Source organism: Vicugna pacos, chromosome 13, assembly GCF_048564905.1.
Source record: "Vicugna pacos chromosome 13, VicPac4, whole genome shotgun sequence".
NCBI lineage: Eukaryota > Metazoa > Chordata > Mammalia > Artiodactyla > Camelidae > Vicugna > Vicugna pacos.
The window spans coordinates 42259099-42285989 of record NC_132999.1 but is presented as its reverse complement, the minus strand read 5'-3'; the positions used below and the strand labels follow the sequence as shown (position 1 = coordinate 42285989).

Here is a 26891-nt window from a genome sequence, read left to right as displayed (position 1 = left end):
TTGGTGATTGTACTTGTGAAAAATTGGGGGAGGGAAGGCCAGGAAATCAACCTAGAAGAGCCTGCTCCTATCTGGGTGAGTTTTGGGCGTAGGAATGAATTCAGGAGTGAGGCCGTTTATGAATCTTGGGAGGCTGTATGAGGATTTCAGGCACTCTAGGCACAGGAAGCAGAAGAGGTAGCACCTTCCCTTCCCTCCATTTTCCCATAAGAAGGAGGAAACAGGCATCTGGAGCACTAACTGTAAAGCTGTAGCATGAAACAGACACCTGCTATCACGTCTCCCTCCCCTTTCCATCCCGATGGCAAATTCCCGCCTCTCACTCAGTTCCACTGAACTTAGTCCCAGGTGGCTCCTGGGGATGCTCCCTAGCTTAGAGAACCCTTTCTGGGTATAGGGAGCCTGTTTCTCAGGCAGGGAGTCTGTAACCCTGTTTCTTTTTGATGGGGTTGGAGGGGGAGCATGAGACTAGAGAGTAGTGTGTGTGTCCTGCCAGAAATGGAACCCAATTCAAGAAACTTTGGTTTATTCACCTATAAAATAGGATAATAGAGAAACTGCTTCCTGGGGTTATTGTGAGCCTGAAATGGCACCTAGGAAGTCTTAATACAGCTTGGTCATTGTTTTTTCACCTGTATCCCTTTGCTGCTCTTTATCTCTACCTTGTTCCCATCCACTTCTCCATCCTCTTTCCCACTCCCCATTCCCATCTACCTCCTTCCCATCCTGTCCTAGGGCACCTTCATTCACATCCATCCCATTTTCAGGACTACTTAACGAAGGACCTCCCATGGAAAGTATCCCCAACCTTATTCATATTTTTCTTTTTCTTAAATTATGAAATTATATTGACACAACATTGTAAAATGACTATAACTCAATAAAAAAGTTTTAAAAAGTATTAAATTATTGTCTCAAACAATAAAGATGACCATTTCAGTAGCCTCCATTAAAATTAGTTTGAAAAAAGCATAAAATTTCACTGTTTAGAAAACAAATGGTCAATTACTGAAATAAAAAACATTTGCTTCTAGAAGGAGTAAAAAAATAATACCAGGGCAAATTAACAAAACATCAATGACAACAATACATTGGGCTGTAAAATATTTTCCAATTTACAAAGCAGTTTCAAGAGCATTATTTAATACAGCAATCCTAAAAAGTAGGTGGTACTTGGCTTTCTTAACCTCTTCTAATAAATAATGAAACTAAGCTCCAAAAGTTCAAGTGAATTTCTCTCTTCTTCACAGGCTAGTGAAATTGAAAATAGAATCTTAAGCCAGTTTTCTAAGGGGATACAAGGAACAGGAAGGGGATGGGAATGGGGAAGATTTAAAGGTTGGATGGGGTGGTGGTTATGAACAGGATGAAGGTGGGCAAGGAGTAAGGGGGATGAGAATAATATGTTCAGGACAGGATGGTACAGGAATGAGATTAGAATGGGGCCAAGGTAGGAGGAAATGGCTATAAAGCTTGATAGGGAATGGTTGTGGGGCAATGTGGGGAGTCTGAGGTGGTAACAGCACTGATTCTGCAGCCAAACTGCCTGGCTTTGAATCCTGGCTCTGCCTCCCACCAGCTATGTGAATTTAGGACAAGTTGCTCAACACCCCGTGGGCCTCAGTTTCTTCATCCACAAAATGGGGGTAATAATAGTATCTTTCTCCAAGGGTTGTTGTGAGGATTAGATGAGGTAACACAGGTAAAGTAGCAAGAACCGTGCCTGCCCCGACACATAGTAAATACTCTATGGACACACGCTTCTCCTCCCCCTCCCCTTCTGCCCTTCCTCCTCCTCTTTCTTCTTTCTTTTGTTGTTGTAGTTATTGTTAGGGGGAAGGTTTGGGCTGCAATAGAAAAGTGAGTTGGGAAAGATGGTGTTGAGAATGGGAAGAGGATGAGCTGGTTGCAGGGATAGGAATAACACATGGATGCAAGTAGGAATACAACTGGTGGGGGAGTGGAGTCTGGCAATGAAACCCACCAGACCCACCAGAGAGAGGAAGTTTTGGACTACTTCACAAGAGTCTGGGCACACACATGTACATCTGTGTACACTTGTGTATTCTGGACTAAGCTTATATGTTATTGGGTTGCTGCAGAACCAAGTTTAGTTGACATAAAGCAGGGAGGGACTTTTGAGGGAGTCTTTTTGGCTCCTATGATGAAACTCAATGACCCTGGTGCAGAAGCCCTTTCTTCAGAGGACTATCTTCTGGGGTTCCCAATCTACATCTACTACTACCCCAAACAGAGGCTTGTCTGGCTCACAGACAAGTGGGATATTTTACTGACTTTATTGTACTGCCCAGCATCCCAGGAAGTGATGTGATGTGATGTGATGTCTCAGGCCAACATGAGAGCAAGCATTTACAACTGTTGTGCAGGTAAAGCCTCGCTCCTTGCTCCTCGCTGCAGTTGCTGGCTCAGAAAGACTCCCCTGTCCCCCTGGGACAATGCTCTGCTTTTGAACTCTTAGAAGCTCCTGATTCCTAGCTTCCTAGGGCAAGTCCTCTTCACTTTTCCTAGAATACTGTTTTCCTCACCAACTTTTACTCATCCTCTTGGTCCCATCTGCCACATCAGCTCCTCTGTGAACGCTTTCCTGATCATCCCTTACCTCCCTCATTCCTCTCCCCACTTCAAACACAGAATTAGTCTCTTTATTCTCTAGGTTCCCACGGCAATGTGTTTCCAAATGTGATTCCTGGAACACTTGGTCTACAAGACGATCCATGAAAAAAGGTTCCACGTTCAAACAAGTTTGCAAAGCCCTCTTCATACACTGCCCTCCTCTCAGGAGGCCCTGAGGAGTCCTGCAGTAAAGAAGTCCAGTTAATATCTTTTACCCAGTGTTTCTCAAGCCCCTTGGAACTTGGAGTCTTTTACTTCCCACCCACTGGAACATGTTTTAGAAAATGCTTCCATGGCACTGTGGACAGACTTGTATCAGCACTTAACACACTGCACTCTCATTGCCCATGTCTGGGTCTCCTGGAGTAGACTGTGAAGTCCCAGTGGGCTGGGACTGTGTCTGATTCATCTGGGTCCCCACTGCCTAGCAGAGGGTCTGGCATATGGTAGACAGTAATAAATATTTGTTGAATGTGGGAATTTCCTGTCTGTGACTAAGACAAGGACTTGAAGAGCACCTTGGCAGCACGTTCCTGGCAGTGCCTGGGAGGAGGTATCTGGTGACAATAATGACAGGAATACACATTCTTGCAGACTGTGGGACTCTGAGCCCTCAGGGAATGTGGTCCATCCTGAGGGATCTAGGACAGAGACAAGGGTGTCCAGCAGCTCTGAGGATTCAGGCACCTGGAGCGGCCTCTGTAGCCATAATGGCCTGAGGGAGCCCAAGGAAGGGCAGGACCTCATCCGCTGGGGAGGAGCCCTGCTGTCCTGCGTGTGGCAGGCATAGTGTGGGCAAGGCTGGACCAGTCTGCGTGGTTCATGGAGGGTCTGGCTTCCCTGAATCATCCACTGCCCTGTAGTTCCCTGGACCTTGGGGCTCTGAAGAATGGTTCTGTGAGGAACAAGGCTAGTCAGAGATTTCTTGGGAAAAACCTCCATGGAGGCTCTTGAGGAAGGTCTTTATGGACTAGGCAGTAACCTGTGGAACCCCAGACCCTGAGGGAAGATCAGGTCAGTGGGGATGTAGGAAGCAGTCAGAGAGAGTCATGCAAACCAAGCTAAGCAAGTTGAGCCACTGGAGAGGCTTGGAAAGGTTTGAAGTTGGAGGAGTCCTATGGAAGCCCACTAGAGCAGTGTGGTGAATGGAAGGGATGGAGCTGGATCAGCCCTTCAAGTGGTCCATGTGAGAGATGCTGGTGGTCCAAACCAAGATGGGGAAGTTGGAGTGGGGAGGAAGGCATGGGCTGGAGAAGGGCTTGGGAGGTGGAAGGGACGGGACCTGGTGACAGGCATAAACAGTGACTAGGAGGGCCAAGATGACTGAGTGGGGTCAGCAGGTTTGTGGGTGGGGAGAAGAGCTCAGTTTCAGATGTGGGAAGTTTGAGGTGCTGTGGGTCATCAGGTTGGCAGTTGGATATACAGATGGGGACAGGAGTCAGAGGCCTTGCTGGAGTCCAAAAGATGGCCAGGGATGAAGGGACACAGTGGAGGAGATCCCATGAGGAGTGTAGAGAGAGGAGGTCCCAGGACAGCCCAGGGGAGCATCAAGGTCTAGGGAGTTTCTTGGCCTGAGAGCTGTCTGAACACTGAATGTTCGCGTCTGGCCAGAGGAGTCCAAGAAGCATGAGCGACAACGAGCCCCCTCTAGTGCGTAGACTCCAACCCACTCATCGTGTCCACCCACGGCTCCAGTCTCCCATCTAAATTGTCACCTGCAGGCCCACATCACTCTCACAGCCCTGCACACGCAGGGGGCCCACCCGCAGCCCTCTCTTGATCTTCCTCCACCGCCTCACCTCTCCCTGAAGACCCTGGGGTTAATCCTCCCCCTCCCCCAGATTAGGGGCACTGCCCCCCTTTGTGCGGTCCAAGTGCCGGAGGCGAAAGCCCTGGGAGGCTCGCGGCCATCCAGGCAGCTGAGGTGGGGAGGGCGGAGAGGGGCGCGGAGGGGGAGGCACAAAAGGGGGGTAGGCATCCCGGCTGCAGCTGTCCCGCGAGGGGCCAGGACAAAGGGCCTGCTGGCGGGCCGGCGCGAGCCGTTTTCATGCTTGTTGGGATTAGGCGCAGGAAACGTCGCTCGCAATCGTGCGGATCAACAGTCCCCGGCGCGCCGGCGCGTGGGGCGGGCTCGGCTCCACCCGCCTCCCGCTTTGTGCAGAGCCGCGGGCTGAAGGCGGCGCCGGGGTCCGGGGAGGCCGACCCTTTGTCTGCCCCTTTTCGGGGGCTGAGCCCCGCCCGGGGACCGCTGAACAGCAGCTGAACGCCGGCCTCCAGCCTGCTCCTTCCTCCCCGGAGAGGGGCACTGGAGCTCCACCTTGCGTTCCCATCCTGGGGGAAGGTCATGCCACCCTAGTCCTCCTGCGATGCCCCAATCCCCTCGGACTGCTCCCATCCCACGGCCCGAGCCCTCTTGCATCCTGGGTGTGCTAGGGTACAGGACCTTGGGGGACCTAGCCTCTCCCCTGGCCCTAACATTACGATGACCCCCTTTACTCCCCAGCCACCTCCCTCCTCCAGCAGGCCAGTCCCACAACCAGCCAAATCCCTTCTCAAATCTGGTGATGAGAATGGAGCAGGTAGAGGATTGACCTGTTCCGAGCCTAGGGGTTAATCAGGGAGGAGCGAGGAAGAGTAAAGTTTGGATAGAGAAGCCTTCAGGCCTGGAGATGGGGAGCAGACACATTTCTGGCTTGGGTTCTGGTGCTCCCGTGTCTGGGTGCCTGGCGGGTGTGAACATGTATATAAGTGTGGATATGAGGTCTGGTTTGGATCCCATACCCTCATCTCATGCTCCTCTTCTCACCACCAGCATCCTGTTAAACTCATAGGTCTGGGATTCAAGGCCCTTTACCAATGATTTCTAATATACAGCACAACTGCCCACTTGCATCACCATCCTCTCCTCGGCGATGGTAACAGCTAACATTTATGGACTCCTTCCTGTGTTCCAGGCCCAGCTCTAAATACTTCACATGTGTAAGCGTATTGAACTTGCACATAACATTATGAGAGAAATAATAATTGCCCCCATTTCGCATAAATGCCTCCCGTAGTAAGGGGCGGATTCAAGGCAGCTGGGTCCAGTCTGCCCTAGGAATCACTATCCTCTGTTGCCTCAACTTCTAATCATTCTCTAGGCTCTTCTTCCTCCAGGAAGTCTTCCTTGATCAGGGGCTCAGAGATTTCATTGCTTCTCTGTTCCTGTCACCTGTTCACACTGTGATTAGGAAACACTAACGCTGGGTTTGGGGTGAGGCCTATAGGAAACGGAGGCCTGTAGACAGGTCACAGGCTGTCATCAAAGGCCATTCAGTCTCTTTACAGATAGCCACTTCAGATCTTCCTCCACTTATAATGGGGTTTTGTCCCAGTCACCCCATTGTAAGTTGAAAGTATTGTAAATCAAAAATACATTGAATATACCTAGTCTACCAAATAGCACAGCTTAGCCTAGCCCAGCCTAAACACGCTCAGAGCACTTATATTTGCCTATAGTTAGGCAAAATCATCTGATATGAAGCCTATTTTATAATAAAGTGTTAAATAGCTCACGTAATGTATTGAATACTGTAATGAAAGTGAAAAAGAGAATGGTTTTCTGGGTAGAGAACAGTTGTAAGTGTATTGGTTGTTTACCCTCATGACTGCGTGGGAGCTGCAGCTGCTGCCTATGGCCAGCACCTCCAGGGGCCTGAGAGAATATCATACTACATGTCACCAGCCTAGGAAAAGAGCAAAATTCAAAGTAGGTTTCTACTGAATACTCATCACTGTCACACCATCAAAAAGTAAAAAAATCATAAGTCAAATCATCGTAAGTTGGGCACCATCTGTAATGCAGAGCCTGGATATGCCAAGCCCAGGGCTGGGGAGTCCACCTACCACATCCTGCAGTCTCCTTATCCCTTCAAATCCTTACACTCCTCCTCATTCCCAGGATGCTCCCTGCCTCCCTGCACCGCATCCTCATCCTCTCTGACCATGCTTGATGGGGCAGACCTACCTGGGGTCCCTGGAGAGAGTTTCCGTGGACCAAGAACTTTCTTCTCCCCAGAGGACTCAGCCCTGCACTACCTCCCTGCCAGGCTCTTGCATACTTCAGTCCTGTCCCTGGAGCCTGCTCAGGCCTCTGCTGTGCATCTTGCCCCCATGGGTCACTGGGTGTGAACCCCAGCCTCATCCTCATCCCTCCTGCTAAGCAAGGCTCCCCAGGTAGGGCCAGAAACCTGAGTTCGACTCCCTTTCTCCTGGTCGTGGGATTTCACTCTCACAGGAAGGGGAAGGTGGCTAACTGGCTAATCCTCTCCCTAGTGCATGAACCTTCCCCACTCTTCCTAATGTCCCAGGGACTAAGAAAACTCCACTCAGTGACTTTAAAACAACCTCCCAAGTATGGAAATCTCAGGCAGAGACCTTCACAGAGGGCTGGCCCCATCTCCCCTTCTCCTTGGCTCAGAGTGGCTAGTGCATTAGTCTTTTAGATGCAAGTCTCACCTACCTGCACAGGCAAGACCAGCTCAAGGACAGGACCTTGTGCTGGGGGCACTCAATTGTTTTAATGCATACAAAGCATCTTCAGGTCCATTTCCTCATTCAGTCCATGCAGTTGCCACAGGCAAAGAAATAGAGGCAACCTAGACAGTCTCTGGACCAGGTCTTCCCCACACTGGTGATAAAGCAGTGGCCCAGCATTTCCCACTATCAAGCCTGTTGGCCAGTGTACCTAACGGGTAACAGCAATTCTTGGTTGGGTCAGCTCATCTACCGGGGTTCTGCCTGCCTCAGCATCCCTGCCCCGCACTCTGCTGGTCTGGCTCTGGCTTTGACTCCCTGCTTTTGCCAAGCTCCTCCTTTAACCCACCACCACTCCAGGGCCTGGGTCTGTCCCTAAACCCAGGACTGGCAGGGGTCCTGTAAAAACACACAATTCACCACACTGATTCCTTGGTCTGGCTTTCATCTTTTTCTCAGCTCAGAAAACTCTTTTATAGAAAGGGGGTGGAGGTAGAGCACGCATTTAGAATGCATGAGGTCCCGGGTTCAATCCCCAGTACCTCCATTAAATAAATAAATAGCCCTAATTACCTGTTCTCCCCCCAAAAAAACAAAGCTCTTTTATAGAAAGGAATATTAGGCAGCTTTATTTTTTAAAAGCCTTTTTTTCTAATTAAAAAGATGTCTTTCAAATTTTAGATTCAAACTCCTTAAGGAAAAATCTTATTGTTTTTCTATGAAAAAGTTAGGTGTGCATCACAAAAATATTATTTATAATTATAATTCTCATTAATGTAACTTTACTATATATTCTAAGTGTTTTGCATATTATTCATTTAATCCTTGCAACAACCCTCCGAGGTAGTTACTACTATTGTCTTTATTTTAAGATGAGGAAACTGTGGAATAGAGAAGTTAATTGATTTGCCCAGGGTCACAGAGACGAAAAGCAATGTGCCAACATCCAAATTCAGGAGTCTGGCTTCTGAGTCTGTGCTCTTAACCATGGTTGTACTCAGAAGAGCCTTCACACATTCAGGAAAGGAACCTTTTCTGAAAATTCACCCTCTTGTGCTCTGAGGGCTTGATGTCTTGTTAAAAATTCTCATAGTTCAAGTTATTCAAATTTAGCTATAGCCCTTTACTAGGATAAAAGCTCTTAATAAATAGAATTTGTTAAAACTGGTTCAATATTGTTTCTGTTTAAATGTCAAATGTCAAGATAACAAGAATTACTAATGTCGCGGGTCACAATTTCAGTGAGAAGTATACTTCATGCAGTTTAAAATACCTTGTTGGGAGGAGTAAAGAAAACATTAGATTTCTCTGAAATGTTTCACTTTTTATAACTAGAATATAAATTTTATTGTGTAATTTAAAATAATCAAAAAAATACACCTTTATTTAATCAATCAAAATATGCCTCCTGTAGTAGGCAGCCTCTTAGACGGTCCCTGACGATCACCCCCTCCTGATACTAAGTCTTGTGTAGCATTGTTTTAAATAGCTCGTTTTTAAATAATAAAATATGGCAACATTGAGGGATGCCACTTCTGTGTTTAGGCTGCAGAAAGTTGTGATTTCTGTCTTGTTAGAGTTCTATAACTTTCTTGGCTTGCAAGCTTTGAAGAAAGCTGCCATGGCTCACGTGGCAAAGAACTAAAGCTGACCTCCAGCCAACAGCCCTCGAGAACTGAATGCTCCCAACCAATGAGGCCATGGACCCTGGAATGCAACTCATGAGATTCCTGACCTACAGAAATGCTGCAATAACAAATGTGTATTGCTTAAAGTCACTAAGTTTTAAGGTAATTTGTTATGCAGTAAGTGATGAACAACATGGGTTTAAACCCCATGGGTCCACTTATATGCAGATTTTTTTCAATAGTAAATACCACAGTACTATGTGATCCGCAGTTGGTTGAATTCAAGAATGCGGAACCATAGTTATGGAAAGACCGCACATTTGGAGGGCTGACTATAAATTATACATAGATTTTTTTTTAATTGAAGTATAGTCAGTTACAATGTGTCAGTTTCTGGTGTACAGCATAATGTCCCAGTCATACATATATGCAGATATATTTTCATATTCTTTTTCATTAAAGGTTATTACAAGATATTGAATATAGTTCCCTGTGCTAAACAGAAGAAATCTGGTTTTTTATCTATTTTTATATATAGTGGTTAACATTTGCAAATCTCAAACTCCCAAATTTATCCCTTCCCACCTGCTTTCCCCCAGTAACCATAAGATTGTTTACTATGTCTGCGAGTCTGTTTCTGTTTAAGTTATACAGATTTTCGACTGCGTGGAGGGTTTGTGCCCCTAACCCCCATGTTGTTCAAGGGTCAACTGTAACATACTTTTTTTATCAAAGCACTGGGTTTTTGAGAAATGAATTAATGAATCATCCTACAAACTAATGTAAGATACAAGATCTAATCTAGATGGGCATCAACAAATACCTGAAGTTATGTACATGTATTATAACTACATCTGTGTCAGACCATCTAAGGACTATAATTCAGTCTTTTATAGTCAGGGAAGGGGTGGCTCTGGACAGGGTTGAGTATGTGAGTGTGTTTTTGTGGGGGTGGGTGGAAGGGCATGTCTGTCCTTTACAATCTATGCCACTCTCTTCGGGCCTAAAGTTGTGGTAAGGACAAGGACAACCCCATATGGGACTCTTGGGCGGAAGCCAAAGCCTCCCTCTGACTGAGAGGCCCTGAGGAGAGATCCCCACAACACCCACCTCTCCCCACCCCCCCCAGCAGACTGCCAGCCAGAGACTGAATTCCTCTGCCCAGTGTTTCCCCCCACATCCACTCCCCCCCAGCTCCCAGCCCAGAATCCTGCTCAAAAGGGGAGTTAGGCAGTGTGGAAGAGGCACCTGACCATAGGTAGAACAGAAACACAAGCCCAAGAAATACGTATCTTTGCCCCAGTTTATTTGTCCTGGTTGGTCCAGAGACAAGGTTCACACTCAACATGCAGGAGTGAGACACAAAGTACCCAGTGCCATTTCTTCAGCCTCATTCCCTATACGTTTAACCCACCACCCACACATTTTACAGACAGGGAGACACAGGACCAAGGGCAGCATCAGTGACCTCCCATGCCACTGCTCACCTTTTAGGATCTTGCATCGTCTTGGCTCCCAGAAGCAAAGCAGAGAGCTCATCTACCTTAGCCCTGGCTTCTCCCCAGAACTCACCCACTCTGCGTGTCAGTCCTCGGAGCCCCTGCTGGAACATGTCAACCCCATTTAAAGGGCCATCCAGTGACAGAGGGGCATACAACCCAGCATCCTAAGAGCTTCCAGTGGCTAGGCTGACACTACCCCCTGCCCACCCTGGAAAGACGAACTGTGGCTCCTCTTGGCCCAGCCAGTCTGATTTCAGGGAAATGAATCAAATTAATTTGATATCCAGTGTTGCTAAAGCCAGAGAGGCACAGCAGGTAGAGGCACAGAAAGGGAAGTGAGATTTTCCCCAACAGCCTTGGGACAGCTATCTATTCCTTGTAAGCTTATAAAGCACACATTCCTTTCCTTTTTTCTTTTTTATTGAGGTGTAATTGACAGATAACACTATATTAACACAGATTCTTTTTTTATCAGAAGCTTAAGTCAATATGGTTTGCAACAGCTCCTTTGCAGTGGAGAGGTGTGATTTGTTTGCAACTGGAATGTTAGAATTTCCATTCTCCTAGTCTTCACAAGGTTCTGCCATCATCACCTCCCCCAGCCCTGTCTCCCATGTGGCAGAGTTCAAGAGGGACAGTCCCTTATCTTCTTCTCTGATCCCACTCCCATCCCTGCCATGGCATCAATCACCACCCCAGCTTGCTTCCCTAATACTAATTCTCTACCAAATACCTTGGCAAAACTTCAGCCAAAAGCCACGGCAGGTCAGAACAACCACCTAACTTCCTATAGCAAATCCACTACGAGGGACAGCAGCCTTTAGCAGAGCAAGGTCTGGGAGGAGTGAGGGGGAGGGGTAAGGAGAGGTGGCCCGAGAAATCCCGGGAGAATGGATTAGCCACAACCTTCAGATAAATGACAGCAAGCTAGCCCTCTCTCCAGGGAGCAGCGGGACCCTGTGGAGAAAAAAGGCTACTGTAGGCGATGGTACACAGGGTGTGGATGGATGCCCCACATGTGCAACTGAACGTGTATTTGCATACACTTGCTTGTGAGTCAGCCTGCAAATATACATGCTCCTAAATACACTTCCCATGTCTGCACCTGCACACGTGCACCCCCTACACACAGGCCTGCACACACAATGGCTCACTCACAAACACCCACTACCAGTCTGCCCACTCAAACTTTTATGTAAACACACATCTTTTGCATACCTCACTCATGCACATATACATATACTGTGGGGTATCTGTCCACATGTGCATACACAAATTTACTCCCTCTTACATACATACAAATATACACACATGTACAAACTCACACATAGGCCTGCACAAAAGTTGGCCCGTGTGTCCACATTGCACACATGCTGACGCACAGGTGCTGATTCACACGTGCCTGTGCACATCTGCCTACATGTAGCACTGACACTTATGCTCCCCAGCACTCATACCAGCAAATAATCTGTACTTACTTGTGCACAACCACACACATGCCTGCAAATATATACATACACCCCTGCGCCCCTGTAGAGGGACAGACACCCTTAGCCCTGGTCCTGGGGCCTGGATGGTGCTGCCCTCTGTTGGAGACAGCGGATAAGCTCCTTCCGGTTATCTAGAATGGTGTCGAAACTCTCTTGCAGACGGGCCTGCTGGTTGACCAACTGGTGCTGCAGGCCCCGGATCCACTGGAGCAGGGCCAGGCGACGGTACATCACCAAGTGCACGTGGTGCTTCTCCTTCTCTTGCTCTTTGTAGCGCTCTTGAGCCTGCAGCTGCTGCACAGCCTGGGCCACCGAGGGCAGAAGGGGATCTGGAGGACCAGGGCCCAGAGGGGTCCCACAGGCAGGCTCAGGGCTGCTGCTAGGGCTGTCAGTGCTCAGGGAGCTGCTGGCATAGCTGTTGTCCTCCATAGGGGAGCAGACTGTGCCGGCACCACCCATCTTCTCAGGCCCAGCTCCAGGGATCTCTGCACCCTCTGGGGGGCTACGGACCTCTCCCTCAGGGAGTCCAGAGGCCTGGAAGGCCTGGCTGTCAGAGGACGACTCAGAGGAACTCCTCCTGAGTATGGGCTCCGCTTGGCCTGGCATCCCATGCCAGTTCTCATTGGCATCCTTGGCACTAGCCATGAAGTTGGAGTTGCTGTCTGCTTGAAGCTGGGGCTGGCATGCTCCCGGAGGCGGGCCCCCTGGGAACTGCCCTGCCTCCGCTACCCCTGGCTGGATGGCGAACATGTCTGTAAAGGGGAAGCAGAAGACTGGTCAGAGCAGGACAGGGTGGGATGCCTGAAAGTCGAGGCAATCCAACAGCAGGAACAAGGCTGTTCCTTTCTAGCCCCCGGGGAACAGCTCCCTTAGTGGTTTTCCTCCTCCCTCTCTGCCTGCTGGTTCTCCCTCTCCTCACAGGGTCTGCCCTCAGCCCTCAGGCAGGTTGTTGTCTTCTATGCACTTGGCTTCAGATGACCTCATTCTCTTCAAGAATCACCATGTATTGGTAATTCTGAAATCTGTCTCCAGCCCAGATCCAACTGCTACTGCATTCTGCAGCCAACCATAGGCTTCTCAAATCCTACAGCTCTCCCTCTTCAGTATCCACAGCAAAGGGGCCCCCACTCTCCAGTCACTGCAGCTGGAAACTGACAGGACCCTGGAACTCCTCACCTGGCTTCCTTCCCCACTTACTGGCCATCAAATTCATCCTCTTAAATCAATTCTTCCTCTTAAAAACCTCCCTGTGTGTGTGTGTGTGTGTGTATCTCCCCTCACTTTCACTTGGTTCAGCCCATTTCTTACCTGGATTACTGATTGCCATAGCCTTTTCACTGACGTCTCTGCCTCTGGGTAAAACTGTGAATTTGATTTGTCATGGCTGCCTCCCTAAACTCCCGCTAAACCTCTTTATGGCCAGTGAGGCTGTGCTTCATCTGGCCCCTGCTCACCACTCCAGACTTGCCTCTTGCCACTCTGCCCCTCCCGCCACCCTAAACTGCTCAGAGATCTCAGGACACACCATCATTCTCACGCAATTCCCCTGGCCTCTGATACCCAACCTCTTCCCTTCCCTCCAAGATCCTCCTTTCTTCACCTAGAAAACTCCTTTTTGTACTTCAAAACTCGGCTGTAATATCCCCACCTCTCTGAAGCCATCTTGATGTTCTCCCCACTGCCTCAGTAATACACAAACACACACAGTTACCTATGCCTTCCTCTGGATCCCCCCTGCCCTGGGTACATGCTGTCTTACCCATGTTTGTTTTTTGCCCCTGGCACATAGTTGATGGTTGGTAAATATCTATTCAACATTTTTTGGTTTTGCGTTTTTTTTTTTCAGTCTATTCTATAACAGCAGCTTATACATCTGGCTCCCTGACTAGGCGTGGAACTCCTCTGTATATCCTCCATCACATTCAGAAGTCAGCATGGAGCCTGGCACTAAGCAGGTGTCAGAACATCCTTGCTGAGCAAGTGAGTGAAAGGGCGGTGGTGCAGGGTGGGGTGCGGAACTGCAGTGGGATATCTACGTTCAGGGAGACCGAGCCAACACCTGCAGAGGCTACTGCTGACTGCCCAGGGCCGGAAGAGCTGGGTTCAGTTCCCTCCTCTGCTCAGTGAGGAGCTCCCTCTCCCACTGACAAGACTCTCTTCTGACCTTGCCCCTTCCCTCATGGTCTAGTACTACCCTGTGTTCCTGCCTGTAGCTTGCTCCATCCTGAGGCCCTGGAGAGAGGGCATATACCACATTATTCTTTCCTTCCCAAAATTGACTTCTATCAAAATTAGGATTTAAGTTGACAAACATATTCTACCGACCATACATTACTAGGATTAGAAAAATTGGGGATCAGTAAGAGTGAAGAATAGTGTAAGTGGCAGTGGCAGGGACCCTCCCTACATCCAGTAGTGGGAAGAAGTCCTGGGGGCAATGGTTAGGGACAGTCCTTTTGTAACCTACAGACTCCATCCTGCCAAGCAAGGTGCCTAGAGGTCTCCCCGCCCAAATGTTTTCTTTTTTCTAAACTTGGGCGGGGCCGTGAAGGAAGCTGGGCTTAGGTGCTGCTAAGGATCAGGGGTTCTCAGAGACGGTAAAATGGAAACGATATGCCGCAGGATCAGGCCTCTCTCCAAGCTAATCCGCAATTTGCCGGGGGCGATGGGGTGGGACTGGTGGCGGGGTAACTCTGTCAGGATGGGGGGAGGCGGCCTCCCTTCCTACCTAGCCTGGCGGGAGGGCGAGACTGCCCACAAGAGACAGAGGATGCTAACTGTCCTTCCCTAATCTCCCCAAAAGAGGCTGCTGAGCGGAGGCCGCGACCCCCGCCCCCTGCGGCTGCGGTCCAAACCCTCCCCCTCGAGGCCCCGACTCACAACCTGGAGGCGCCGCCCCGCACGGCTGGCTCCGATTCCGCAGGCCCCGCGGCGGGAACTCGTCCCTCGGGGCTGTGGGGGTCGCTCGGCCTGGAGTCACCGCGGCCGGGGAGTGGGGTGCGGGCTCCCGGGCCGCGCGTCCAGCCCAGGCCGGCGCTGCGGAGTCGCGCGGCGTCAGAGCGGCGGGGCGGGGCGGCCTGGCCCACGTGGGCCGGTTCGGTTTTCCGCGGAACCGCGCGCGGGCCAGCGCGCAGGAACCGCCTCCCCGCCTTCGGCAGCGCTGACCCAGGCCTTGCAGGTCCTGTTTTATTTCCTAACTGCTTTCACTGGGTCCCTCCGATCGGTTTGCCTCAGAGAAGATACAGTGGCATTTTCAGAATGAAAATCTGATCATGTCTCCGCCCTCCTGCCTAAAAGCCTTCCATGGCGTCCGCATTGCAGGGTAAATCCTTCGGTCGGCAGCCGCAGGGCTCTGCGCATCATGCTCTGCCTCTCCAGCTGCATTCTTTGCCCTTCGTCGCTGCACCTGGGCCTCGCGCTCCTTTCTGGCGCGCTCTTCCCTCTGCCTAAAATTCTCTTCCCCTCTAGTATCTGATCTCTTCTCAGATAAACCTCCTCTGACCGCCTAGGCCAGATTAGTTCCCCCTTTAATATTATCCCAGGGCATTTTGTTCCTTTTCTTCATAGCATCTTTTCACAATTTGACGTTACGTGTTTGTTTTGTGCTTATTTGATTAAAGTCAATTAATGAACAGAGTAATTGCTGACTCTAGTGGTAAAACCAGAAGCACTGGCTACTATTAGGTAGAGGCAGCCCTAGAAAGAAGTCTAGGACTAATTTAGCCTTCAGGACACAGGAGCTTCCAGGGGGTCCTTTCCATATCCCCAGCTTTACTGGGTACTCAAACCAAGCAATTTGTTATACCTTCCTCTTGCTCCCCCTCCACGCCTCCGATTAAAAACAAACAAAACAAAACAAGTATGGATTCATCTTTGAATCTTAAATTTAAGAATACCCTTGTCTTTCCTTCCTCCCTTTCTTTTGCTTTTTAAATATTTTTTTATTTTCCCTTTATCATTTTTGTTAGGTAGAATTATTACAGTTTGCACATATACATTATATTGCATGTAAATACATATATACAACATACTGCACTTTTTTTTTAGTTTGCATTTATGTACTAATCATTGTTTCTAAGAACAGATTAGAGCTTTAGCTTTTTAAACTTACATAATTATCAAAGAAATAAAGCCAACCACAAAATAAGAATCAACAGAATGCAGTAATCCAGTGATGAAGGACAGTCGGATGTCCTTATGCATATTCAAGAAATCAGTCATCTTAGTTAGAAATAATAAGTATTGTATTATTGTTATTATTTTTTAAAATTTAGATTCCACATATATGTGATATCATATGACATTTTTCTTTCTCTTTCTGGCCCAGTTCACTTAGAATGACGATCTTCAGGTCCATCCATATTGCTGCAAATGGCATTGTTTTATTCTTTTTTATGGCTGAGTAGTGTTCCATTGTATATATGTACCACATCTTTATCCACTCATCTATTGGTGGACATTTGGGTTGTTTCCATGTCTTGGCTATTGTAAATAGTGCTGCTAGGAAGATAGGGGTGCATGTGTCCTTTTTGAGTTTTATTTTTCTCCAGATATGTGCCCAGGAGTGGGATTGCTGCATCATATGGTAAGTCTATTTTCAGTTTTTTAAGGAACCTTCATACTGTCCTCGATAGTGGCTGCACCAATCTACACTCCCACCAACAGTGTAGGAGGGTTCCCTTTTCTCCACACCCTCTCCAGCCTCTATCATTTGTAGACTTTTCAATGATGGTCATTCTGGCTGGTGTGAGGTGATATCTCATTGTAGTTTTGATTTGCATTTCTCTGACAATTAGCGATGCTGAGTGTTTTTTCATGTGCCTGTTGGCCATTTGTATGTCTTGACTCGACAATTGCTTGTTTAGGTCTTCAGCCCATTTTTGGATTGGGTTGCTTGTTTCTTTGATATTAAGATATATGAGCTATTTTATATTTTGGAAATTAGTCCCTTGTCAGTCGCATCATTTGCAAATATTTTCTCCCATTCTGTAGGTTGTCTTTTCATTTTGTTGATGGTATCCCTAGTTGTGCAAAAGCTTGTAAGTTTAATTAGATCCCATTTGTTTATTTTTACTTTTGTTTCCATTACTCCAGGAGCTGGTTCAAAAATATTACTGTGATGTACGTCACCGAGTGTTCTGCCTATGTTTTCCTCTAGGAGTTTTATAGTATCTGGTCTTTTTCTTTTTTCTTTTTTTTTTTAAAGAAGAAGAATTTGAGTCTGATCTCCATGATGAGGCACACTCTTCCATTTCCAACTTACCATTGTGCAGCCTAGAGACTAAATGGCAAATTAAATCACACCAACAAATCCTATATACAAAATAAGGGAAATGGAAAAGAAAAAAACTGTTTAATGATTATGATAACTCTTATTTTAAGAGGGAACGGAAATAAAAAGGAAAAGGCAGAAGTAACTCAAACTTTGGATAGTCCCCCAGCTACGAATATACAGGCAGAGACCTCCGCCCCAATTCTAAATCAGAGTCTAAAGGCCTAAGTACTCTCCCTTTTCCCTCGTCCCTTACCGTTAGGCCGAGTTGTCTCCCTTATGACATGACCCAAATCCTCACTGGCAGTTTCTGAGCTTTGGTGGTCTGCAGTGATGCAGGTCTTCCCAGTCATCCAGCCACAACATTATCTAATTGTTTTTTTGGTGGGTCCTGAATGGCATCTCTTGCCTCTCCTTCCAGCTCTAGCCAGGTGGATCAAATGGGAGTCTGATGAGTCCAGGAATAGGACTCCCATTCTGTGTGAGTCAGGGTCCTTCTCTGGGACTTTCTGAAATAAAATTAAAGGAAGACAAAGCAGGGAAGATGTGAGCCTAGGGCTAGTGGAAGTCTGACACACAGATACAGAGACAAAAGACAGAAGTCCTGGTGATAGTCCTGTCCCCATTTCCTGAGGCCTTTGTATACTTTGCACTAGGCTCTTATTTTGCCAAGCCTACCTTGAGTGGAATTTCTTTCACTGGCAATCAAAAGAATCCTGATTAATATAAGAGCACAAGGCGGTCCCCTGGGTCCCACTCATGTACCTCTCAGCCTCATTAAGTAGTAGCAACTCTATTTCCCCTTGATAGTCATTATCAGTCCAGCCTACAGTGTGACCTCCTTTCTTCTGTTCCTCTAGTATTACGAGGAACCTGAAATGCAGTGGAATCATCTTTATGTTCCTTGGTTAGAAACATTCCTCCCTAGTTGCTAAAACTTCCTGACCTGCAGAACCCAGAATGTCAGAAACAGGAAGCATACTCTTTGAGAAAATAATTAGGTATAATTACACCCACCTCTACCTCTTCCTATATATTCTGGCTACAAAAAAACAAAGAAGTATATATTAATTGTTGATTTAAAGTCTATATTGTACTCAGCAGGCAAAAACTTGACATAGCTGAGTCATCATTTGGTCGCTTCATTGTTCTATAAAGTGGTAATTTCTAAATAACATAGTACCTGATAAAGTGAGTTCCAAGAGCATCCGAGTGTAGCCTCTCTTTCTGTAGTCAAGGGCAGTGTTGGGTGGGACACTCTAGTGCTGTAAAATCAATGCAGTAAGTGCTCAGACTGTGGTGCTGGCCACTCCGTGATTTTCAGAGAGCTGCGAGCCTGGAGAACAAAAACCCCCAGGAAGGCAGGGGCGTCTATATCTGTATGACCCCAGAAAAGCAGATGTGTAGATGACTGTTATTCATTCACCAGAAGCTTCCTCAGTCAGGATGCCAGGGAATCAGTCACCGTAGGTGAAGGGGTGTCTGTCTGTAGGTGTCCACCCAGTGACATAGATTGTGGGGACTTAATTGGCAGGGACACAGAAATCACCAGAGATGGCCAGTACCATCCTGAACAGGGCTCTGCAGCGGGCCAGCCCATCATGAGGATCCAGCAGTAAGCAATGAGTCAGTATCTTGGTAAGCAGACAGATGTCAAAGCCAAGACTGGCTAGCAATGAGTAGCCAGATCCAGGCCCTAGGGGCCTGGGGTGTCAGGCAAGGAGGGGAGACAAGGAAAGATAAGAGGAATTTCTACTCTAGGAAATAGGACAGGTGTAAGACTTCCTCTACAGGTGGACAATTTCTCAATGTCGGTACTCCCAGGAAGAAAGAGACCGGTAGGGTCAAGGTGTTCCAATCTCAAAGACCTTGCCCCTTCCCATCCATTCATTCCCATTCAGCACACAGTTACAGTGTCACGTACTGTGCTGAGGACTCAGGCAGAATCAGAACTGGTGGCGGCCTTGGGGAACTCTCTGTTTAGAAAAGGAAATAGACAAGGGTGGGCTATACAATGTGACAGGTCCTGCAACAGAGCTAGAAAGAAAAAGTAATGAGCACGAAAGAGCTTAAAGAGAGGCTTCACAGAGGTGATGTTTGAGCCAGGCTTTGAAGGATGAACAGAAGCTCACCAAGAGAAAGCAGGAGAAGGCAGAGGAAACTGTATGTGGTGCATGTGTTCATGTAACAGAGGAGGCCAGCGTGGCTGGAGCTTGTGGGGGAAATGGAGATGGGAGATGAGTCTGGAGGATAAATCTGGCCCAGTTGTGAAAGGCCTTGACCACCATTGCAAAAAGCTTGGGCTGCATCCTGTGGGCAGCAGGGTAATAACTAAGGAAGCCCCCAAAGCTTCCACATCAGAACAAAGCACAGGCATCCAGTCCGGGGGTACAAGCTGCACTGTGACCTGCTTTCTTCTCCTTTCCTGAGCTCTTACGGTCTGTCAACTTCCCACATGGCTTTGGGAACTTAGGCAAATCAGAGCATTTTAACCTTTTTCGGTTAAATAAAGCGAATATGCCTTGGACATTGTTAAATAACATTAGAATTGTGAACACGGTTACTTGGGCTCCCAAGGCCAAGCACAGCCCTGGAGGACCTTTGATGTACCAGAGAGCCCTGAAGGCAGATTAGGAGGAAAATCATTCCCCAGAATTAGCTCATCTCAGGAAAGGAAGGCCTCGGAAGCTGGTGACCCAGTTGTTTTGTTCATCTGTTTCTCCACGGCCTCTTAAAGGTAGAGTGCCACTCCAGTCTCTCCAGAAACTGCTGTGTGATCACCTTCAGAAAGACTTGTCCATTTTCCACCCCCAACATGGCCGTTTTCTCAGATGTAAAATGAGGGGGAGGTACATTGAATCTGAAGTTTTAAGGCTTTTTTTTTTAAAGCTTTAGAATTATCGTTTTCCAACAAAATCTTTGTAATATACCCAGTTTGAGATCTTCTCTCCTGCCCTGAACCCTCCACCCCGAACAGCTCCTGAAGGGCCTCCCAGGAAGCTTTTAAAGCTAGGAGGGGCAGTTTCAAATCTACTGCTCCACATGAACCTAGGGGATGAAATTCTCTACCTCTCCTTCCTTGCTTCTCTCCTGACCCTGAAGGGGAAAAGGAGAAACAGAGGGGTGTTTGGGAGCTGCTGAAAAGGTAGTATAGACTGCTTCCAATGCACCCAGGTGGTAATGGCCTCTCTTCCCCCAAGAGCCCAGAGAAGCCAAATCCAAGGTCCCAGAGCCCGCAACAGAGGGAGTGAGGTAGAGAAGCTGATCTGAAGGGGGAATGAGAGAAGGGAGTGACGGTTCCACCCCCTTTCCAGCAGCTGCCTCCTGTGGGCTCCATAATCCCCATGGCCTCTCCCCCACCCCACCCTCTGGCCGCCCACCTCTCCTCCACCCACCCATTCATCAGTAGGAGGGCACGGTATCAGCACGGTCTTTCAGGGCCTGACAGGTCCTTTCTGGGTGCCCCCCACATGTAACCACTTAACCTCCAGCACAAAGGGCCTGGCTGAATGGGCTTGGAGCCGGTGGCTCGTGCGAAGGGGGAGGCCTCAATAGGATTTGGGAAGCTGGGTGTATAAACCACTCTGCTCCAGCAGCCCTCAATGGAGGAGCTGGAGTCGGGGCATGTGCCGAGGGGAGGAGCCCGGCAGCTGCATCCCGCCCCTGAACAATGATTTATTCATTCTCCTGGCACACACAGAGAAAACAGGCTGGGGGAACGTGGCCCCACAAATCGCCCTTGGCCTCAGCTGATTCCCATGGCAGAGTGGTTCAGAGTGCCCCCTCCCACTTGTAATTTATTCCCTAAAGCCTCCCCCCCATCTCCCCCATAAGGAAGTAGATTACATGATGGGAGGCCTTTAGTAGGCTGAAGGTCAGGCAGGCATGCTTTTTGAATAGGCTCCACTCAATCTCAATCTCACGTTCTGAAAGCTTCCTGGTCAGGTTTTCCCCACGCCCATTTCACAGCCAGAGAAACTCCTGGGAGACATACGAATAGAAGGCACAGAGCTTGGCCTGTCTCAGGACTGCCCTGGGAGAGGGCTGAGGAAGAAGCAGGGAGTTGGGGAGCTTAGAGCCTAGAAATAACTGACAGATAATGGGGATGGGATAAAGGCTGGCTGATGAGTTAACGGCATCCTCTAGCCACAGTTGGCTCCAGTTCCTGGGAGAATCTTTGGGGAGTAGGGAATAGAATGAAGACAGGTAAGCAAAAATGCTGAGACCATTAGATTAGAAAAAATGTCGGGTGGGCACGTGGTTTCAAGAAGCTAAATTGTGACAAGAATAAATTTGCTCTTGCCTTCTCGCCTCCATACCTCATGTCACCAGAGCCAGATCACACAGAAAAATCATCATAATAAATAAAACTAAAAATCAATAACGTGAGCCGAACAGGGAGAACCAGATTGAAGTTAGACCGTCCTCAGACTGGCCCCTGGGCCTACTGGCCCCAAGCTCATAATTACCTTGTCACACAGAAAACAAATCTATCGTGGATGGTGAGTGTGGAGAGGTGGAGATCTTGGGCAAGGATGTTGCCAGCTGAGGAGGGGGGAAGGGATCCACATTAGGAAGATAGATGGGCCGTGGCACTGGGGTGGGAGGCAGCCCTGTTGAGACTGACAAAACTAAGGCCTCAACAGTTTCCCAAAGTTTTATTCCCTTAGTAGGGTGGGCATACTGAGGGAGGAGATCCTGCCTAATACTGAATACTGGGGGTGGGAGGGGAACCCAGGAAAGACCCCAGGCCCTCTCCGTGGAGCCTCAGGACAGGTTGCTATGCTGCTGCTGCCCTCTGGTGGACATAAAAAGGCAGCACTGATCCCTCAAACGCTGGAAACAAATGCTGGAAACTGCAAAGGAGATTCCATCCTTTCCTGTCCTAAAGCCTTGGCCACCAAGACTAGCACACTCACAGGCTGGATTGCCCAGGAGGCAGACTCAGACAGTTTAGGATACAGGCTATTTACTAAGCAGTGCCCTTGGGATCAGTGTCTGTGTAAGGGAGAGGAAAGCAGCTAAACTACCACACAGGTCCATGACAATCTCAGTCAGCCCCTCTGAGAGCTCTGCAGGGAGAATGGGTCCTTTAGAATTGTCCCAAAGTGAGCTGACACGGCCAGGCCTTTACACTCCTGTCATCACTGGATGTGGGCTGTGCTGGAAAGGGGCGTGAGCGCTGGGTAAGGTGTTCTCTGCAGCTGGGGCAGTCCCCTCACTGAAGGCTGCTGTCTGCAGCCGGGCCAGCAAGGCCTATATTGAAGGGGATGTGGTGGTGCATCACAGATATACCACACACATCACAGATACTCATTCAACATGTGTTAAATGATAGATAATGCCTCAGGCTCCAGGCTCAACAGGACAGCCTTCACAAGCCTCAGTTACACACTGACCTTTGCAAATGGTCAAAGGAGCCTTAACACTCCGATTCAGGGATTCATTCATTCAACAAGCACTCATTAAGGTTTGCTATATGCTGGGCCTTGAGGCAGACGCTTTACAAATTTTTCAAATTTAATCCTTGCAAGTTTGGAGCTAGTATTAACTCAGATTATACAGATGAGATCAAGTTATTAAGTGTCTTTCACAGTCCAGTGACACTTTAAAAAATGACACTCACAATGGGACAATTGCTCTTGCTGCTGCCAAAAATTCTTCAGGCTGGAAAGCGTCTTGGCTCTGTTCTCTGTGTGTGCACGCGTGTGTATGTGGAACAATGGCGCTCCTTACGCTTTCGGCCAGAACCCTTCCTCTATCGCAGCCAAGAGTCATGCCTCCAGAGCCTCCTGCTTCATTTCCTTCCTAATAATGTTGCTGCCCAGAGGTAACAGAACCACAAGCTTTAAAAATTCCTGGTTGTAGCTACAGAGCTAGCTCCTTCCCTGGATATTTAATGGATAGACAACCCTTTATCCCCAATGCTCTCTGGCCATCTCACCATCAGAAAGTTACAAAAGGATAAGTTCTTCCCCTAATGTCTAACTTCCATACCTGCTGTGATCATTTTGGGATAACACTGAAGGGACAAGAGGTGGAGGTTTCTGCTCCAGATACCTCTCTGTACCCTGGACCTCTCACTAACTCAGTGGCTCTGTGGGAGGAGGCAAGGGCAGGAGATATAGAGAAAGCTGTCAGCTGGTGTTCTGCTATAGCCCTGACACGTTCTCATCCTTGGCCAATTAAACCTTTCAGCACTCGCAGCCGCCAATGTAAAGATTCTAGTTTTTTTCATTTGGATTGTAATCATAAAGAACTTGAAGGAAAAAGAGGGAGGGGGGAAGCTTGGATGTCACAGAGCAATTTCTGGGTCTGACTGCAGAGACATAAAGTACTCTCGATACTCTTCACCCCCTCCCAACACCCCTCACACACACACACACTCACACTCATACGCCTTTCCTCCTGGGCCCCCAGAACCTAATTTTTCACGTTTGGAAAACCCAGATGATTTTTGCCTGGGTCCATCTGGTTTTCCAAATAACCTGTCTTTTTGATAAATAACATAAGTTAAATTAGACAAGACAAACAAAGAGAGGGGTGGGCAGTTCAGCTTTTTTCCTTCAGCCTCTGAGAAAAAGAGATGGGGCTAAAAAACCTACATGACTCACTCCCAACCCAGCCCCTAAACCCCTTATACTGGACCCAGTGATTTTCCAGCCTGAAGCTGGGAGCTGCCTCTTCATCCCCACCTCCATCCCACCAGCCAGCAAGAATACCAGACTCTAGTTCCTTCTAAAATGAAGGGAAAGAACCCAGGCATCCAGCCCCATAGCTGCCTCTGATCTCCCTTGGGCTATAGCTACTTCAAACCCCCTTTTCCTATTATGTATCCCACCACAGGGAAGAACTGGATCAATAAACTGAAAATGAAAATCCTTCCAGGTGAGAGAAGGCAGGAGAGAAAGAGGGATGAGAAGGACATGGATAGTACCGACCAATGCAATACAAGTACTAGGGACAGAGATCTGGCACCTGGGTCTCAAAAGGTAAAGTCTGAGGTGACACCAGCCACACACAAAGCTGTGCCTATTTCCCCAGCTCGCTGTGAGTCCAGGCACACAAACAGATCCCCATCCCAACCACTCTCACAAGGCCCAGCACAGAGCCGGCCACTGCTGTGCTGGGATGGGCCTGTGGGCCGGCGAGTGTGGAGCTCTGGTGAGGTCTGGCCTGTCCTTCCCACTCAGCCAGACCATAATGAGGCATCAACCCCACCCTTTCCTCAGCAGTGGGTTAGCCAGCATTAGCACAGCCTCTTAAATGTGCTCAGTTATCTCACATCAATTTGTACATTTGATCCTAATCATAACCCTGTGAGCTTAACCAAACCATTTCACTTTAGCCTCATTTTCCAGCTGAAGGAAAAAGTTCAGAGAGAATGACTTATTCCAAGGTCTTGCCACTCATAACCTGCAGAGCACAGGCTTAAGGTCTTACACAGCAACCACCCTGAGTCTATCCCACACTAGAAAGCGTCTTTGCAAGCCATTCAGCTCAAGCTCTTCACCATGAGCTCTTCCAGGCTTCAGATCACTCATTACTCAATAAATATGTATTGAACAATCTATGTGCCAGGCATATGCCGGAAACACACTTTTTTTTTTAATTTAACACGATAGACATGGTCTCTGCTTTCATACAAGTTAGTCTAATGGGGAAGGCAGACTCAAACAAACATTAAGGTAGCAGGTGGCAAACTGTGATTAAAGATCCAAAAGAAAAAAATAGGAAACTAATCAAGGCAACCTAATTAAGAAAGGGGTGGTAATGGAAGGTATCTCTGAGAAAGTTAGATTTAAGCTAACATCAGACAAAGGAGGATAGTGAGCAAAGGTCATTCCAGGAAAAGGGAAGGCGCTGAGTGTAATGTGAATGGAGAACGGTGGATAGGAGGTCGGGAGGGAGGCACAGCTGTACCATGGAGGGCCTTGTAGGCCATGAGGAGTTTGAACTTAATTCTGAGTGCAGTGGAAGACTGTGAAATGTTTTAAGTAGCATCCTCCACTTTGATTACACAAAGGTTGCCCTTTGGCTGCTGTGCACAGATTGATGGAGAGGAAGCAAAAATAGGAGTGGAAAGGTTAGGAGGCACTGCAGTAGCCTGGCAAGAAATTCTGGAATCATGGACAGGGCACTGGCTGTACAGGTGATTCAAGATGCAATCTGGAGGTAGAAATAACAGGACTTAGAGATTGTTTGATTATGAGAGTAAGGAAGGAAGGGTTGAGAATGTCCTTCAGGTTTCCAGCCTGACTGACTGGGTATCTGGAAATACCTTTTACTGAAATGGGAAACTCAAGAGGAAAAGCTGGTTTTTAGAGAAGGAAGATCAGATTTTTAAAGATGTTAAGTTTGAGATGGTTATGAGACAACAGGCCTTTGAGGAATGAATGGTCCATGAAACATGATGCGGTTGTGACACTGGCAAATCCACGTGCTTGCAGAGTAGCACTGGACACAATGCATCCACATACATCTTCCAATAAGCCGCACAGCAGCTTCGAGATGCATGGATTACTATCCTCGCTTCACAGATATGTACATGGAGGCTCTGAAAGGTGTGGTCTTCTTCATTCAACCTTTACTGGGCATTTCTACATTCCAGGCATGTGCCAGGCAGTGAGTAGGACACAAAGATGGAAGATATAATACTGTACTGGGGATGATATAATCGGATAGTGTCATGATAATATTAATACTCCTCCCCGGATACTCTTAGGTGTACAAGCCTCAGGACAGGAATCCCCAAGAATTAGTAGATATAACTCTGGGAGATAAAACTCCAAAATAGCCACTCTGAGCCACTAGAAATTCTCGAAGTGGGGTAGTTTGCAGAGAGGCAGGCAAGAAGTCGCACAGGAAGCTGAGCACCTTGTCTCGACAGCACTTGGGTGAGTATAACCTGATGCTTTATGGACGAGACTCTAGTACGGTTCGTGTAGCTGTGGACTGAATTAATGAGCTCAGAGACCTGTTTAAATGAAGTAAATACCACACGTCCCTACCTCAGAGCGTGGTGCACAGAGGAGGTGAAAGCATGGACACTGAGCACACTCATCTCCCAGACTCACGGGCTCTTGTCCCTCCAAGTATGTCATTTCCAAGCGAGGGAGGCCGAGTCCTAGCAGGAGCCAGAGCACAGACCCTGGGGCTTCGGTTTCATTAGAGTGGAGCTGAAGCTGATGGCTCAGTGCTCTGGGCACAGGGCATGTGGGTCAGGAAGCGCTTTCCACTTCAATCTCATTACCAAGGTCAAGGCTTGGCTTGCCTTCTGACAGCTACACTGGCGTGGGGAAAAGGCACCCAGAGCTTAAGATACTGCTTTTCTTCCTCCAAAGCATGCTTTCTTTCTGGAGCCTAGAGCAGAAGCCACTTGCTCCCTAAATTTCTCAGGCACTGATTTTCTTATCTTCAGTGGTCAATCCCAATCCTCTTCATCTCTCCCTGCCAAAAAAAAGGATATGGGAAAGCAAGAGGGGAGAAACATCCAGCCCTCCTCCCTAGTTCTCTACTGCCCTGCAAGGGCTGCCTGGGCTTGGGCACTATTTAGAGAGCTCAAAGGGAGGGGCAGTAATGCTCACCTTGGACCCATGGCTGCCAATCAAAGGGTTAAAAACAACAGGTACTACTTATGTAAATTTTCCTCCCCTGCACCGAACCCAAACCACTTGGTAAGTTAATGTGATCGATTCACCATGTTGAGAAGCCAGTGAGGGCACAACCGCAGCAGCCTCTCACTGCGGGCCCAGTGGGCTTCCCTGCGAGAAAGAAACCCTGAAAACAAAATACTCAGCATTAGACAGGCACTGACCTACGAATGAGCATTCAATCTGGACAGCAAATC

At 48.1% G+C, this 26891-nt stretch overlaps 1 protein-coding gene across 2 annotated transcripts; it reads right to left on the bottom strand.

The window, feature by feature from the left end:
* Window positions 1-10062: 10062 nt before the first annotated feature.
* Window positions 10063-14828, bottom strand: C13H1orf216 (chromosome 13 C1orf216 homolog). Of its 2 annotated transcripts, none has more exons than XM_015246522.3 (2): window positions 14650-14828; window positions 10063-12521 (listed from the first exon to the last, which is right to left on the bottom strand). In XM_015246522.3, the coding sequence occupies exon 2, from the start codon at window positions 12517-12519 to the stop codon at window positions 11830-11832; it is 690 nt and encodes a 229-aa protein (XP_015102008.1). In that variant the 5' UTR covers window positions 12520-12521; window positions 14650-14828; the 3' UTR covers window positions 10063-11829. The 2 variants fall into 2 exon arrangements, with proteins under 2 accessions (XP_015102008.1, XP_015102007.1); XM_015246521.3 differs by having other exon boundaries at window positions 14653-14786.
* Between the last annotated feature and the right edge of the window lie 12063 nt (window positions 14829-26891).

Excerpts from the sequence above, each read along its gene's own strand:
- C13H1orf216 (XM_015246522.3), bottom strand. The coding sequence starts at position 12,519 with ATGTTCGCCATCCAGCCAGGGGTAGCGGAGGCAGGGCAGTTCCCAGGG.